Source organism: Odocoileus virginianus, chromosome 11 (genome assembly GCF_023699985.2).
Source record: "Odocoileus virginianus isolate 20LAN1187 ecotype Illinois chromosome 11, Ovbor_1.2, whole genome shotgun sequence".
NCBI classification, from domain to species: Eukaryota; Metazoa; Chordata; class Mammalia; order Artiodactyla; family Cervidae; genus Odocoileus; species Odocoileus virginianus.
The window spans coordinates 18,342,551-18,358,807 of NC_069684.1; the positions used below are offsets into that span (position 1 = coordinate 18,342,551).

Here is a 16,257-nt window from a genome sequence, read left to right on the forward strand (position 1 = left end):
CAAAGGGGAGAGAAGGGGAGGGATAAATTTGGAGTATGAGATTATCAGATACACAGTACTATGTATAAAATAGAAAAACAACAAGGATTTACTGTGTAGCACAGGAAACTATATTCAGTATATATAATAACATATAATGGAGAAGAATCTGAAGAAATACATATGTAGATAACTGAATCACTTTGCCATACACCTGAAACTAACACAGTGCTATAAATTTTATTGTTTATTTAACTGAAGTAAGCTTAAGACAGGAAAAAAATTATTAGCTGTATTTCCTGAGATTTTACTATGAGCCATGCACTATGCTAAGTCCTTTAGATACATTATTCTATTTAGTCCTCACTGACTAAAACCCTATAAAGAAGACACTATTATTATCTGCATTTTCTAGACAAGAAAACTGAAGCTTAGGGAAATTAATAACCCATCTTGAAGTTACACAGCTAATAAGTGGTAAAGTAGGATTTGAATAGTCTGTCATTCTAAAATCTACACTTAGCTAAAATTCACTCATGTGAATATCTACCTTATTTGACTTCTTTTAAATCATTTATTCATACATTCAACAAATAAGTGCCTTCTATGGTAGCTCAATTGGTAAAGAATCTGCCTGCAATGCAAGAGACCTGGTTTCAATCCCTGGGTCAGGAAATCCTCTGGAAAAGGAAATGGCAACACCAGTATTCTTGCCTGGGAAATCCCATGGACAGAGGAGCCCAACAGGCTGCAGTCCACGGGATTGCAAAAAAATCAAACAAAACTTAGCAACTAAACAACAACCTGACAGGCACTATTCTAATTTCTTAGAATATATCAGTGAGCAAAAATAGACAAAAACCTTTGCCCTTGTGGAGGTTAAATTCTACCACAGGGAGACAAGGATAGGAGTATACGATGAAGAGGATATTGGGTTACAGTTTTAAATAGGGTAGTAAAAGTTTTGTGTATTGTGAAAGGAGACGTTTGGACTTTAAATTGGTAAAGGAGTGAATTACTTTGTTTGTTTATTCTTTTCCATTATGGTTTATTATAGGATACTGAACATAGTTCTCTGTGCCGTACAGTAGGATGCTGTTGTTTGTCCATTCTCTGTATAGTTTGCATCTGCTAAATCCTAAACTCTCAATCCAGTCCTCCCACCTCCCTCCTCTTGGCAACCACAAATTTGTTCTCTATCTGTGAGTCTGTTGTTAATGTATTTTTAAGAATTTTTTTTCAGCTGTGTTAAATGAGAACAATTATCTTGTATATTCCTTGTTTGTAGCACTCTTGCCAGGCTTAAGTGTCCAAGTTATTCTGTTTTATAAAAAGAAATGGGAAGTGTTCTCTCTTTTTCTGTTTTCCCGAAAAGTTTGTATAAGACGGGCATTATTTCTTACTTAAATGATTGAAAGAATGTAATAGTGAAGCTATCTGGGCCTGAGGTTTTCTTTGCAGTAAGATTTTTGATTAAAGATTCAATTTATTTAATAGACACACAACTATTCAGATGTTCTATCTCTTACTCACTTAGCTTTGGTAAACTGTATTCTTTTTCTGAGAAATTGGTCTGTTTTTTCCAAATAATTTATTTGGCTAAAGTTGTTCATAAGATTTACATGTTAATTTTTGATTCTTTAAGATGTGTACTGATGTCCCTTTTTCATTCCTAACATTGATCTTTTGTCTTTTATCATTTTTCATCATTCTTGCTAAAATTTTTCTAATCTTTTAAAAAACCCAGTTATGGGCTTTACTGATTTTTCTCCATGAACATCTGTTTTCTATTACATTGGCTTTTCCCCTTATTTTTGTATTTCTTTAGATATTCTTTAAATTTAATTTTCGTTCTTTTTGTAGCTTCTTGAAATGGGAACTTATATTAGTATGTCACTTGGGAATTAAAACAATCACTCAAGAAGAAACTTATTAAGGATAAATATCCAGAAATATTCTTAACTTTTAGTGGATTCTCTGGCTTTACACTTGAGGAAAGAAAAAGGAGGAATTTGTTCTTGTTTCATCAAGCAGCATGTTGATGAATGAAAAGAAAGACTCAAAATAAAAATTTCCTTGGCCTATATACCACTACTACTCTTATTAAGTAGAAGCTAAAAACAGGTAGACAGTTTATCTCAGGACTGCAGTACATAGAGCATAGAAAAATAAAGAAGAATTTCCTCAGAGAGTATATTTTAGATCCCCTATAATAATCACAGAGTATCTTAAGTAACAGTCTCTGACCCAAAATATATTGCAGAATAACATCAAGGAGAAATGAATAGGAATTTTTTCTTCCACTTATCTAAGTTGTTCACTCCTTTACCATCTATAAAGACCATATTCACTGAACTTGTCTTGCCTTATCAGTCTCTGTAGCTCTCCTTCATGAAATCATCCATCTTATTAAGATAGTTGGTTGAATGGAGGCAAAAGTAATGGAAAAGAGGATGGAATGGAAATACATTTAGTTTAGCCATACTAATCTATTCATTTGTATATTTCCATTTATACTTTCTGTCAAAAATCATTCAGGGTTATTGGAATTCTGGGCAGATGGCAGTGCTTGTAGCATAGTTTCTGAATTTTCCCCAATCCTTAGTAGAATAAGTAGGATAGCATAACCAAAAGCTCTTGGGTAACAAAACTAGTTGGTCAGAGACACTAGAGACAGACTATCAACAACTCCCTGATAGCTCAGCTGGTAAAGAATTCACCTGCAATGCAAGAGACCCTGGTTTGACACCTGGATCGGGAAGATCTCCTGGAGAAGCAATAGGCTACCCACTCCAGGATTCATGGGCTTCCCTTGTGGGGGCTCAGCTGGTCAAGAATCCACCTGCAATGCAGGAGACCTGGGTTCAATCCCTGGGTTGAGAAGATTCCTTGGGGAAGGGAAAGGCTACCCACTCCAGTATTCTGGCCTGGAGGATTTCTTGGACTATATAGTCCATGGGGTTGCAGAGAGTCAGACACGACTGAACGACTTTCACTTTCTTCTTCTATAAACAGCTCCAAGATTTGTATAGCATTGGCATCTCTGTAGGAGGAAGCAGAAGGAAACACTAGTGAGTCTGTCTGACCTGAGAATGGTAGAAGCCTAAAATTGCCCCCAGGTGAAGAGTATAGGGGGTTCATGGTAAGGTTCTCTAGAGCTGGTTGGAGCTCTTGAGTTCCAAAATGAACCAGCCAAAATTCTCTTTCCAGTACAAAACCTCACACTGAGAGAAATCTGCAGAAAATTTGATCAAAGTCAAGCAGGACAAGGACAATGAAGACACAAGGAAAGAGAAACCACATAAGAGTGGAAGAGGGGATCAGAACCAAGTGATCTTGAAAGTATCCTAGGGCCAGATTTTTAATTACTTCATGAAAATAACAGAAAAGGGAATTTTATACCCAAAACTCTATCCTGATTCACATTTCTTATCTTAAAAATTCAAGAACATTGATTTCATGTAAAGATGAGTAACAGGAAGGATTATGGTTGAAACCTATACAAAGTTACTATAATTTAGAATTTTATTTTTATCTTGTGATATCCAGAAGCTATATTAATGCTTAAAATAATAAAATCATTCTATTATTTTTATAGGTCTTGATAGGATTGCAGTATTGCTTTCCAAAAGATTAACATCATTTTACAAGAGCATTAGGGCCATTAACTTAGTATTAGTACTTGTTTCACTACAATTTTACCAATTTTGATAATTTTGTTATCCCAGGGGAATTAGCTTAAAATCTTTTGCTCATTGTTGTGTTAATGTGCATTTTTCTTAAATGATTATGAATGCCAAATTTTTTTTCAAGTAGTGATATGACATCACTAATATTTATGTGTATGTATGTAAATAAACTCCTAAACTTAACCTGTGTTATTTCAAATACTAATTGTTGTCTCTGCATAACAGTGGTCTGTCCATCCATTGGATCTTAATGTTTTTTAACATATGACGTCATATAAAGAAAGTTATAATTTCTATATAGCATGATAAATGTTGTATTCAGAATAATTTTCCAAAAAACATTTAAATCTTGACCACTGTTACATTTCTAGAAAGTTAGCTATAATATCCTGAAGGTAATTTTTTCATCATTACAAGAACCATTATTTTTTGTAATTTCTAAGACAGGAAACATAGCCAATTATAGTACACCATCAATTTTAAAACCTATCCATAATTTTATATATATTTATAATTTTAAGAGAAGCTAAGATGAAAAAACCTAGATTTATGGAGTTTATCTTTCCTGAGGAATTTTAAAGTATTACTGTTACAAAAAACAACCAGCAATATTTTCATGGTGAAGTTTTTTTTAAGGTGCTCTTAATGACAGGTAAGAGCTAAGGTGAGATTAATATTCTTACTTTTGTATGTGAAAATGAATAACTTCATGTTTCAGGTAAAAAATTACAGTGACTACCTTAAAAGGATTATTAGGAAAGTGTTCTTTTTAAGGGCTTAGAACTATCTTATTGGTCTACTTGATTAAATTGTGTGTAGTGTACATAATAAATCAGCCTCAGTGTTAAAGAGTTACATGTTTATTTAAATTTTAAAGTTTCCTTTTGAACTGATAAAGTATTTAAGAATCTTTTAAATATACACTTGAGATAGAATGAAGTTTTAATTCAGAATATTTGGTAAGAGTTTCCAAGGTAGCTTAGAGAGGTAGTATAGCGTGATAGAAAGAGCATAGTCTTTGGATACCACAGGATCTTGGTTTGGAACTCAGTTCTGCACTTACTATATAGCATTGGGTATTTCACTTCTCTTCAATTTTCTAATCTGTAAAATGGAAATATATTTTATCAAATATAAGGCAGTCATTTATTCAGTTTTTAACATTTGTAAATTATGGTTATGTTATAAAATGGATGGTGTACTATAATTGGCTGTATTTTCTGTCTTAGCATTACAGAAAATAATGGTTCTTATAATGATGATGTCTTAGATTAAATGAGATACAATAAAAATATCAGTTTTATAGAATTGTTTTGAATTTGGAATTAGATAATATATAAAAGTGTGAAGCACATGGAGGATACTCCTCAAGTCCTTGTTTCCTTTTTTCTTTTTCTTCATGACAGTGTTACTAGTTGGTTTGGGGATTTGTTGTTTTACAAGGAGAATCAGAATTTTAAAGCTATTAGATAAAGATTCATGGTTCCATGTTGTTTGTCACTATATCAAAATATCTTATATCTGTGTTGCTGAGACATTTTCACTTTGGGGAAATGGCCATTTTGTGACTAATGATAATAATGATTATATCAGTTAACACTTATATAGTGTCTGCTTTGTGCTGGACACTGTTCTGTTTTACATTTATATTTTAAATCTTGAAAACACCCAAATGAGATATATACTATTACTTTTATTTTTATAAATGAGGAAACTGAGGCAGAGAGATTGACACTCAAATTCTTATAGCTGGACTTATAAACAAAATAAGCAAACTGATAGAAACAGTTATAAACAAAATAAGCAAACTGATAGAAACAGAAACTAAGAAAGGTAGCACATGAAATCAGGAAACCCCCTTCTTATACAGATCAGCCTGATAATTTTTGGAATAGTTATTTTTCAGATAGCAAAGAAAGTTTCACAGGGTTTTAAATCTTCACCCAGTAACTGACTAAGGTAGAATCGAAACACGTGATAAAGATTCAGCCTACGACTTATCCTTTCCCCTTTGAGTGAAGGAGCATTTCAGTGTCTCAAATAATATAGTCTGAGGCAATAGAAGAATTGGCAAATTTTATCCTATTGGCTGCCAAATTGGAGTCTCTTTCTTTAACTGCTGATGCAACATAAAAATAACTTAATGGATTTTGAGTAGAGAGAAATGGAATAAACTTCTTAAGACTCTATGAGAAGCATTTCATTGGAGTGGAAATTAAGAGGGTAAAGTAGCCAGAGTTTAGCCCATCTTATAGATGAAGTGGCTGGAGAAGAAAACTAATACGTCTTTGGCAGCTTTATTCTGAGTTCAATCTGATAATGGCAGATTATTTTTAAAAAATTATTTTTGCCTAAAATATAATTTTCCACCCCACCCTCCAAAAATTGTCACCAGCATTCTATGTGCTTTGTGCAGTTGCATCAGAAAAAAGAATTAACCCCAGGAATAAACATATTTAGAATGTACTATAGTCAAATTTATGGAATCAGTTTTTTCCCCTAAAGATTTTAATTAAAACTATATTATGCTTTATGTACAAAGGTACTTATTATACCTTTGTTTATCAATGAAAAAGTGAAAATATCTAAATAGACAGTTGTCAGATAATGGTTAAGTAAATTATGGTACATTACTTCATGAAATAGTACGCTGTTTCTTTAATGTTTTGGGGACTTCTGCTCTTGGGCGTGGTGGTATCATAGGGACAAGATTTACCCTTTTGTCTAAAACAGGAAGAAAATGACACAATAGTCGAAATAATGATTTTCAGACATTGCACTGAAAGTAGTGTGAAACTTATAGAGGAGAGAAAGTAAGCCCTACAATTTCCTCTCCTTATTGTTTGGAAGCAATTTCATTGCAGGGAGCGGGGATCCAGAAGAGGTTGGCCACCTTGCAAACTTGAGCAGGAATGAATATACAGGGCCAAATACTAGAGAAGATGTTCTCACATGGAAAGGGAGAGTTCCAGAGATCTACAGAGGAGTCACTCTGGCTGAATACTAATCTGTGTATATGTGAGAGGAAACTAACAGGCTGGTGAGTGAAGTACAAGAAAGCAGCAAGCTGAAGAATTCCTGGAATTGACATATAACTGAGACTGTTCTGTTTCTTATTGGTCAGAGTAGAAAGAAAATGTAATATATGGGGCATATGATAGAGGTCTCCGAAGGATTTCATTTCAATACTGGGGCTAAATTAAGCTCTAGATTAAAGTTTGCTCTTCCCTTGCTTTAACGAAGCTTAAAAATGAGACTTGACAGGATCAAGTTGATTCCATGTAACTGAATTAATGCCCACACAAAGTCTAACAGAATTTAAAGGAACACAACAGAATCTAGCAAACAAGAGTGCAGAATTTACAATACCTATCTTACAGTAAAAGTCTTTCAAACATGCAAAAGTAGAAGGAAAATATCCATAAGCAGGAGAAAATCCTGTCAGTGAAAGCAGACACAGAAAAGATAGAGATGAAAAACAGCAGTTATAAATATATTCTATATATTCAAGAAAATAGAGGAAACATGAACACAATAGAGAGAGATATGGAAGACACAAAAAGACCCAACTGAATCTTCTCGAGATGAGGATTAATATTTGAATGAAAAATACATTGGAAAGACTTAATAGCCAATTAGACATTGCATAAGAACAGGTCAGTGGAGAAATGTCTGTTTAGTTCTTTGGCCCATTTTTTGATTGGGTCATTTATTTTTCTGGAGTTGAGCTGGAGGAGTTGCTTGTATATTTTTGAGATTAATCCTTTGTCTGTTGCTTCGTTTGCTATTATTTTCTCCCAATCTGAGGGCTGTCTTTTCACCTTGCTTATAGTTTCCTTTGTTGTGCAAAAGCTTTTAAGTTTCATTAGGTCCCATTTGTTTATTTTTGCTTTTGTTTCTAAAATTCTGGGATGTGGGTCATAGAGGATCCTGCTGTGATTTATGTTGGAGAGTGTTTTGCCTATGTTCTCCTCTAGGAGTTTTATAGTTTCTGGTCTTACATTTAGATCTTTAATCCATTTTGAGTTTATTTTTGTGTATGGTGTTAGAAAGTGTTCTAGTTTCATTCTTTTACAGGTGGTTGACCAGTTTTCCCAGCACCACTTGTTAAAGAGGTTGTCTTTTTTCCATTGTATATTCTTGCCTCCTTTGTCGAAGATAAGGTGACCATAGGTTTGTGGATTTATCTCTGGGCTTTCTATTCTGTTCCATTGATCTATATTTCTGTCTTTGTGCCAGTACCATACTGTCTTGATGACTGTGGCTTTGTAGTAGAGTCTGAAGTCAGGCAGGTTGATTCCTCCAGTTCCATTCTTCTTTCTCAAGGTTACTTTGGCTATTCGAGGTTTTTTTGTATTTCCATACAAATTGTGAAATTATTTGTTCTAGTTCTGTGAAAAATACCGTTGGTAGTTTGATAGGGATTGCGTTGAATCTATAGATTGCTTTGGGTAGTATAGCCATTTTGACAATATTGATTCTTCCAATCCATGAACACGGTATATTTCTCCATCTGTTTGTGTCCTCTTTGATTTCTTTCATCAGTGTTTTATAGTTTTCTATGTATAGGTCTTTTGTTTCTTTAGGTAGATATAATCCTAAGTATTTTATTCTTTTTGTTGCAATGGTGAATGGTATTGTTTCCTTAATTTCTTGCCATATGACCCAGCAATCCCACTTCTGGGCATACACACCGAGGAAACCAGATCTGAAAGAGACACGTGCACCCCAATGTTCATCGCAGCACTATTTATAATAGCCAGGACATGGAAGCAACCTAGATGCCCATCAGCAGACGAATGGATGAGGAAGCTGTGGTACATATACACCATGGAATATTACTCAGCCATTAAAAAGAATTCATTTGAATCAGTTCTAATGAGATGGATGAAACTGGAGCCCATTATACAGAGCGAAGTAAGCCAGAAAGATAAAGACCATTACAGTATACTAACACATATATATGGAATTTAGAAAGATGGTGATGATAACCCTATATGCAAAACAGAAAAAGAGACTCAGATGTACAGAACAGACTTGTGGACTCTGTGAGAGAAGGCGAGGGTGGGATGTTTCAAGAGAACAGCATCAAAATATGTATATTATCTAGGGTGAAACAGATCACCAGCCCAGGTTGGGTGCATGAGACAAGTGCTCGGGCCTGGTGCACTGGAAAGACCCAGAGGGATCGGGTGGAGAGGGAGGTGGGAGGGGGGACCGGGATGGGGAATACATGTAAATCCATGGCTAATTCATTTCAATGTATGACAATAACCACTGCAATGTTGTAAAGTAATTAGCCTCCAACTAATAAAAATAAATAGAAAAAACAAAACAAAACAAAAAAAGAACAGACCAGTGAACTTGAAGATGCAGCAAATGAAACATAAAAATGAACAGAGCATAAAAAGACTGAACAAATATAAATATAATTGGAATTCCATGAAGAAGAGAAAGAGTGAGAGAGAGAAGACAGGAAAAAAATATGTAATAAGTAATGGTTGAAAATTTTAAACATCTGATGAAATCATAAACCAGCGCTTTTTAGCCTTACTGACATTTGGGGCCAAGTAATTCTTTGCTATGAAGGACTCAGCAATTCTGCTCCTATGTATGAACCCAAAAGAATTGAAAACGGATACTGAAATAGTTGTACACAAATGTTCATAGCAGTATAATAGCCAAAAGATACAAGTAATCCAGATGTCCATCAACTGATAAATGGATATAGAATATGGAATATATACATATACATTAGAGTATTACTCAGCCATAGAAAGGAATAAAATATTGATACATGCTCTAATGAAGATGGGCATCAAAAACATTATGCTGAATTAAAGAAGCCAGACACAAAAGATCACATATTGTGTGATTCCATTGACATGAAGTATCCAGAATGGGTCGATGAAGGTGATTGGTGGTTGCCAGGGTTCAGAGGAAGATGAATGAAAGTGATTGCTTAATAGGCTCAATGTTTTCTTTTCATATGACGGAAATGTTTTGAAACTAAATAGAGGTGGTGTTGCACAACATGGTGAACGTATTATACTAAATGCCACTAAATTGTGTATATTTTAAAGATTGCATCTACTGTTGGCCACACTGGGTCCTTGTTGCTTTGTGTGGGCTTTCTCTGGTTGCAGCAAGTAGGGGCTGCTCTTAGTTGTGGTGCAGGGGCTTCGCACTGTGGTGGCTTCTCATTGCTCTCTAGTTGCTGAGCACAGGCTCTAGGCACATGGGCTTCAGTAGTTGAGGCACGCAGGCCCAGTAGTTGTGATGCACAGGTTTAGCTCTCCTGTGGCGTGTGGAATCTTCCTGGACCAGGGATCAAACCCGTGTCCCCTGCATTGGCAGGTGAATTCTTATCCACTGTACCACCAGGGAAGTCCTCAATTATATTTTTTAATGGTTTATTTTATGTTACGTGCATCTCATGTCAATACAAAAAAGAACAAAAAATAAAGACTTTTGAGACAAATAGAAGCAGAGATGATTCATTGCTGATTGACATGCACTGCAATAAAGGAACTTCCTCAGCAAAAGGAAAGCAGATCAGATAGAAACCTATTTTCATGTTAAAATTTCTTCAAAAGATAATTGAACTTCCAGTTTCAGCTCTGACATTTGAAGAGCTTGGAAATCAGCTCTCCTGTCTTCAACACCACCAAAAATATGACCAAACTACAAATTATGGACTTTCTTAGATTCATCTGAGATTTGAGCTCACAGGGCAAAGTTCCACTCCCCAAATGTTGACAGGTGAATACATAGTATCACACTCGAGACCTGCTTGTTAGGAACAAAAGCTGTTTGAACCATAAATTGGTATGAACCCTTAAATGGTAATTGATGAATTGTTGCAGGCCGAGTGTGGACTAGCTCAAAAGCTAAAATCTTCCAGGGCCTCAGGCTTAGGAGGTGCCAGCCCACCCCCCTCCAGCTTTCATGGGTTTTTGACCCCCAGGGCCTGCCACATTCTTATGGTGAAGATTGGAGAAAAATCTTGTGTTTTCACACAGAGGAGAATATAGTTAACACTAGTGAACTCTATAACTATGGTCATGTATGGATGTGGGAGTTGGACTGTAAAGAAAGCTGAGTGCAGAAGAACTGATGCTTTTGAACTGTGGTGTTGGAGAAGACTCTTTGAGAGTCCCTTGGACTGCAAGGAGATCCAACCAGTCCATCCTAAAGGAAATCAGTCCTGGGTGTTCATTGGAAGGACTGATGTTGAAGCTGAAACTCCAATACTTTGGTCACCTGATGTGAAGAGCTGACTCATTGGAAAAGACTCTGATGCTGGGAAAGATTGAGGGTAGGAGGAGAAGGGGACGACAGAGGATGAGATGGTTGGATGGCATCACTGACTCAATGGACATGTGTTTGGGTGAACTCCGGGAGTTGGTGATGGACAGGGAGGCCTGGCGTGCTGCAGTTCATGGGGTTGCAAAGAGTTGGACATGACTGAGCAACTGAACTGAGCTGGTTGAACTTTATACATAAAAATAAATAAAAGGGCAACTTTTATTTATTTTTTGCAAGAACTAGAATTGTTGATTTTTTTTAAAATGGGCTGTCAAACCATGAAAAGACATGAAAGAACTTAAAGTACATATTGCCAGGTGAAAGAAAAGATTACATACTATATGATTGCAACTATATGATGTTCTAGAAAAGGTAAAACTATGAGGGCAGTAAAAAGATCAGTAACTGCCAAGGCTTCAGAGGGACAACGGGATGAATAACTGAAGCATAGGAATTTTATGGCAATGAAACTATTCTGAATGATATTGTAATGTTGTTGCATATTATTATACATTTGTCAAACCCATATACAACAAAGAGTGAGCTCTAATGTAAGCTATGGATTTTAACTAATGAAGTGAAGTGAAAGTCTTTCTGTCATGTCCAACTGTTTGTGACCCCATAGACTATACAGTCCCTGGAATTCTCCAGGCCAGAATACTGGAGCAGGTTGTCATTTCCTCCTCCAGGGGATCTTCCCAGCCCAGGGATTGCACCCAGGTCTTCCACATTGCAGGCAAATTCTTTACCAGCTGAGCCACAAGGGGAAGCCCATTATTATTTTAACTTTTTATATATCTTATGTTTTTATTTTAACTGATAACAACATATTAAAATTGACCCATCTATCATAACAAATGTACTACACTAATGTAAGATGTTAACAATAGGGGAAAATTGGGGAAGAGAGGTATATGGGACTTCTTTGTACCTGCTGCTTATTTTTCTTTAAACCTAAAACTAATCTAAAAAAAGAAAGATACACATCCTTTTCCAATACCATGTAATTCCTAATTACTAGTATGTATTTTCACAGCAAATAATTGCCAAGTAAACCACGGGTATCTTTTCTAATTTGCCTGCATTAAGAGTTTCAATGAATGACACAGATAAAAGCTATGATTGTATTATGAACAACTGTGTGTTTTTGCTTCTAGTCTTGCCTCCTAAAATACATTTAATTACTTCTAGCAAAGAACATAAACACTTAAGTTCTCTAACATTTTAAGCATACCTTCACCACAGGGCCTTTGAAATGGCTGTTCCCTATTCCTGAAACAGTTTCCCCTAGATAACTGCAGGACTCACTTGTTTACTTCCTTTGTGTCTTTATTGAAATGACCTTCTCAGTGAGGCCTTCCCAGACCATCTTATTTAAAATTCCAACTACCTTCCCCATGCTAATTTTTTTTTCTATAGCACTCATCACTTTTTAATATTAGAAAACTTTTAAATTTTCATCTCACACAGACATGACATGCTTTTTGTGTGTTTATTTTGTACCCTGCAACTTTTTTGGATTCATTTATTACATCTAACAGGTTTATTGGGGGAGGGAGTATATGTTTAGGGTTTTCTGTAAACCCTGTAAGAGCATGTTATATATGAAAGGAGATAGTTTTACTTCTTCCTTTCTAATTTGGATGCTTTTTATTTCCTTTTCTTGCCTAAGTGCTTTGGCTAAGACATCTAATACAGTGTTGAATAAAAGTGGTAAGAATGAGCATCCTTGTCTTGTTCCTGATTTTAGAGGTAAAGCTTTCAGCTTTTTACTGTTGAGTATGATGTTAGTTGTAGGACTGTCCTATTAGACCTTTATTATATTAAGGTACATTTCCTCTGTACCCTCTTTGTTCAGTTTTTAGCATTAATGGATGTTGAATTTTTATTAAATGCTTTTTTGCATCTTTTGATCATATGATCTTTATCCTTAATTTTGTTAGTGTAGTATATATCACATTGATTGTGAGTGTTGGGTCATCTTTGCATTCCTAGGATAAATCCTACTTGATCATGGTGTTTACTCTGTTTAATGTTTTGTTGAATTCAGTTTGCTAATGTTTTCTTAAGGATTTTTACATCAATGTTCATCATCAATGTGGGCCTATAATTTTCTATTTTCTTATTGTTGAGTTTTAAGAATCTTTTAGAATATATTTTGAATACCCGTCCTTTGATAGATATGTATTTTGCAAATGTTTTTTCCCAGTTCATGGTTTGTTATTTCATTCTCTTAACAGTGTCTTTTACAGAACAGACATGTTAAATTACACTCTATACTTAATTCTATCTCTTTTTCCTTTGGTATCCAATTTTCTCATTTCCACTTTTGTTATTCATATAGCAAGCATTTAAGTATGTTTCAACTTCATTCTTCTAATGGAGTATGTATTTAGAATGTAATTGGATTAAATAAATTCTCCCTTTGGACTGTACTTTTTTAGTATAAGGGAAAACATTCTCTATCCTGAAAATTCTCTGCGGCATTTATTCTCCAAAAAATGATCCTCAGAGAAGAGAGGGAACTGGAATTTGCTTTGTGCTTCTTTTTTATTTGCCAGCATCAGGCTATTGAACTTTGTATACTTTATTATTTAATCATGATGGTAGTTGTTGTTTATGATACTATACTTTTGTTTCTGTCCTAAGTTGATAACTGACACTTCCATCTCAAAAATTTCTACCATTTCTTAAAACTTTAGTTCTCCTAATGATGTTAAGAACTGAGAGAATACACTGCCTCCAGATATTTTGCTCAATGCTGTGATTCACAGACCAAAAGAAGCAAACACAAAAAAGTAACAGCAATAAAGTAAAACCCCTTCTTTAAAGTAAGGAGGGGGAAAAAAAACATGTATAGGGTAAACTGTCTATATTTTTCAGAGGTGAAACTATTTTTATAGTCAAATTAAATAATAAAAGTATTTAATTTTAACTCTAAGATGATGCTTTTGTTCACAGTTTTAATTTTTGTTAGGTGTCCTGCCTAAAAACTGTAAATATTGCAAGAGATGCGGGCTTCTGAACAGGTTGCAGTTTGATCTTTCAGGCAATAATATTACAACATCCAAGTTCACTACTTCCACATACATGTTTTGGGAGAATCTTATTTTTAAGTTTATCTTAACTTTCTGCTTTTTGAGAACACAGAGGAACAGAGCCTACTAAAATTTGATTTTGGAAAGTGTTTCCATATGTTTCCTTTTTTTTTTTTAAGATCTCAACCTCCTTTCCTCTCTCCCTTCTTGCCACCTAAAAATATTTTCTTTATTTTTTATGGTTAAATTTTAACTTTTATTAAAGCTTAGTTTCTTATTTGGGAACTTTGATTTTGTTAATTTAGATATGATTTTCCTGATCACATTCAGGTCTGGTGTTTATATTTCATATTTGTTTTCATTTTTCCACACTGAATGCCTGTGTTTTCTATAGTGAAAATAGCCAATATAATCAGCTAGGGGAATGGCTTTTAGGTGGCTCCAGAAGGCAGTAGTGGAATAACCTTAGCTTGCTCTTTGTTCTGCTGGTGTAATGACCTAAGCATCCTCTTGCCTTTCTGATGCCCTCCTAAAATTCACTTAGGGCCTTGGAGAAATGGTGGATCAAATACTTAAGTGTTCCTTAGTTATTTAGTTAAGTTGCTCAGTCATGTCCGACTCTTTGTGGCCCCATGGACTGTAGCCCACCAGGCTTCTCCGTCCATGGGATTCTCCAGGCAAGAATACTGAAGTGGGTTGCCACTTAGCAGAGTATTATTTTGTAACTGCTGTAAATGTACACTGCTTCAATTCATGTGTCTTTTTTTCTACCTCTCTCCCCTTCTCCCCCCCTACAGTCACCAGAGAAGAAAGGAAAAGAAGCAAATACGGGTTTTGGTGGGCCAGTTGTTAGTTCTCTGTATCACGAAGAAATCATCAGGTAAATTCTCTTCTTGTCTTTAATAATAGGAGTATATGCATATATGTGTATGTGCATATATATGTGTGTGTTCATTTAATCCTTAAAACTTTCATTTGAAGAACTCTTTTTTAACGTGAAACTGATTTGGTGGTATCTCTAGAAGGATAATAAATGGCAGGAAATAAATTTTTATGTGTATAATTTAAAAAATCTGTGTCTGATTCAGTGTCAAAGAATAACCTTTCTCCCACATAAGTAGTTCATAGGGCAAGGTTTTGTGTCTCAGATCTAAAGCTATGGATTTTGGTTGTTGTTCTTACTAGTTTTCCTCAAAATATCATTATTTCTTTTGAATACTTTAATTTTTTTTTATAGGCAGGGTTTTTTTTTTATTGTTGTAAACACATAAAAATTTACCATTAATTTTTAAGCATAGTTTATTGGTATTAAATTCAAACATAACATTGTACAACCATTGCCACCACTGATTTACATAAATCTTTTTATCTTGTAAAATTGAAATTCTGTACCAATTCAACTCCCCATTCCTCCATCCTTGTGTCCAACTCTTTGTTACCCCATGCAGCATGTCAGGCTCCTCGGTCCTCCACTATCTCATGTAGTTTACTCAGATTCATGTCCATTGAGTTGGTGATGCTATCTAACCATCTCATACTCTGCAGTCACCTTCTCCTTTATTTTTTTTTCCATTTATTTTTATTACTTGGAGGCTAATTACTTTACATCATTGCAGTGGTTTTTGTCATACATTGAAATGAATTAGCCATGGAATACTTTAATTTTTGTAGTTTATTTACTATAGTTTCAAGTTAAAAATCATTTTGGAGTGTAAAATGGCACACTATGGAGAACAGTAGGGAGGTTCCTCAGAAAATTAAACAAAGAATTATCATATGATCCAGCAATTGTTTCTGGTTCTGTAGCCACAAGGATTGAAAGCTGAATTTCAAAGATATATTTGTATACCCATGTTCACAGCAGCACTGTTCACAATAGCAGAAGGAAGAAGGCACCTAAGTTAAGTGTCCATTGATGATGAATGTATACACAAAATGTGGTATTACATATAATGGAATATTATTCAGCCTTAAAAAGGAAGGAAAATCTGACACATGCTAGAACATGGATGAACCTTGAGGTCACTCTGCTAAGTGAAATAAGCCAGTCACAAAAGGATGAATACTGTATGATTCCACTATATGAGGTATCATGAGAGGTCAAATTCATAGAATCATGGTTGTCAGGAGTTGGAGGGTGTCAAAAATGTGGAGTTGTTTATTAAATGGGTGTAGAGTTTTAGTTTTACAAGATAAAAAAACTTCTGGACACTGGTTGCACAACCATGTGAATACACTTAACA

At 34.9% G+C, this 16,257-nt stretch overlaps 1 protein-coding gene across 2 annotated transcripts in view; it reads left to right on the plus strand.

Moving 5' to 3' along the window:
- The window catches only part of ACBD6 (acyl-CoA binding domain containing 6), a 195,000-nt gene that overhangs the window by 45,295 nt on the left and 133,448 nt on the right, over positions 1 to 16,257 (plus strand). For both annotated transcript variants that reach the window (XM_070473981.1, XM_020868795.2), the window contains one exon: positions 14,812 to 14,894. In XM_070473981.1, the coding sequence (XP_070330082.1) occupies positions 14,812 to 14,894 (83 nt within the window). The remainder of the gene's footprint in view (positions 1 to 14,811; positions 14,895 to 16,257) is intronic.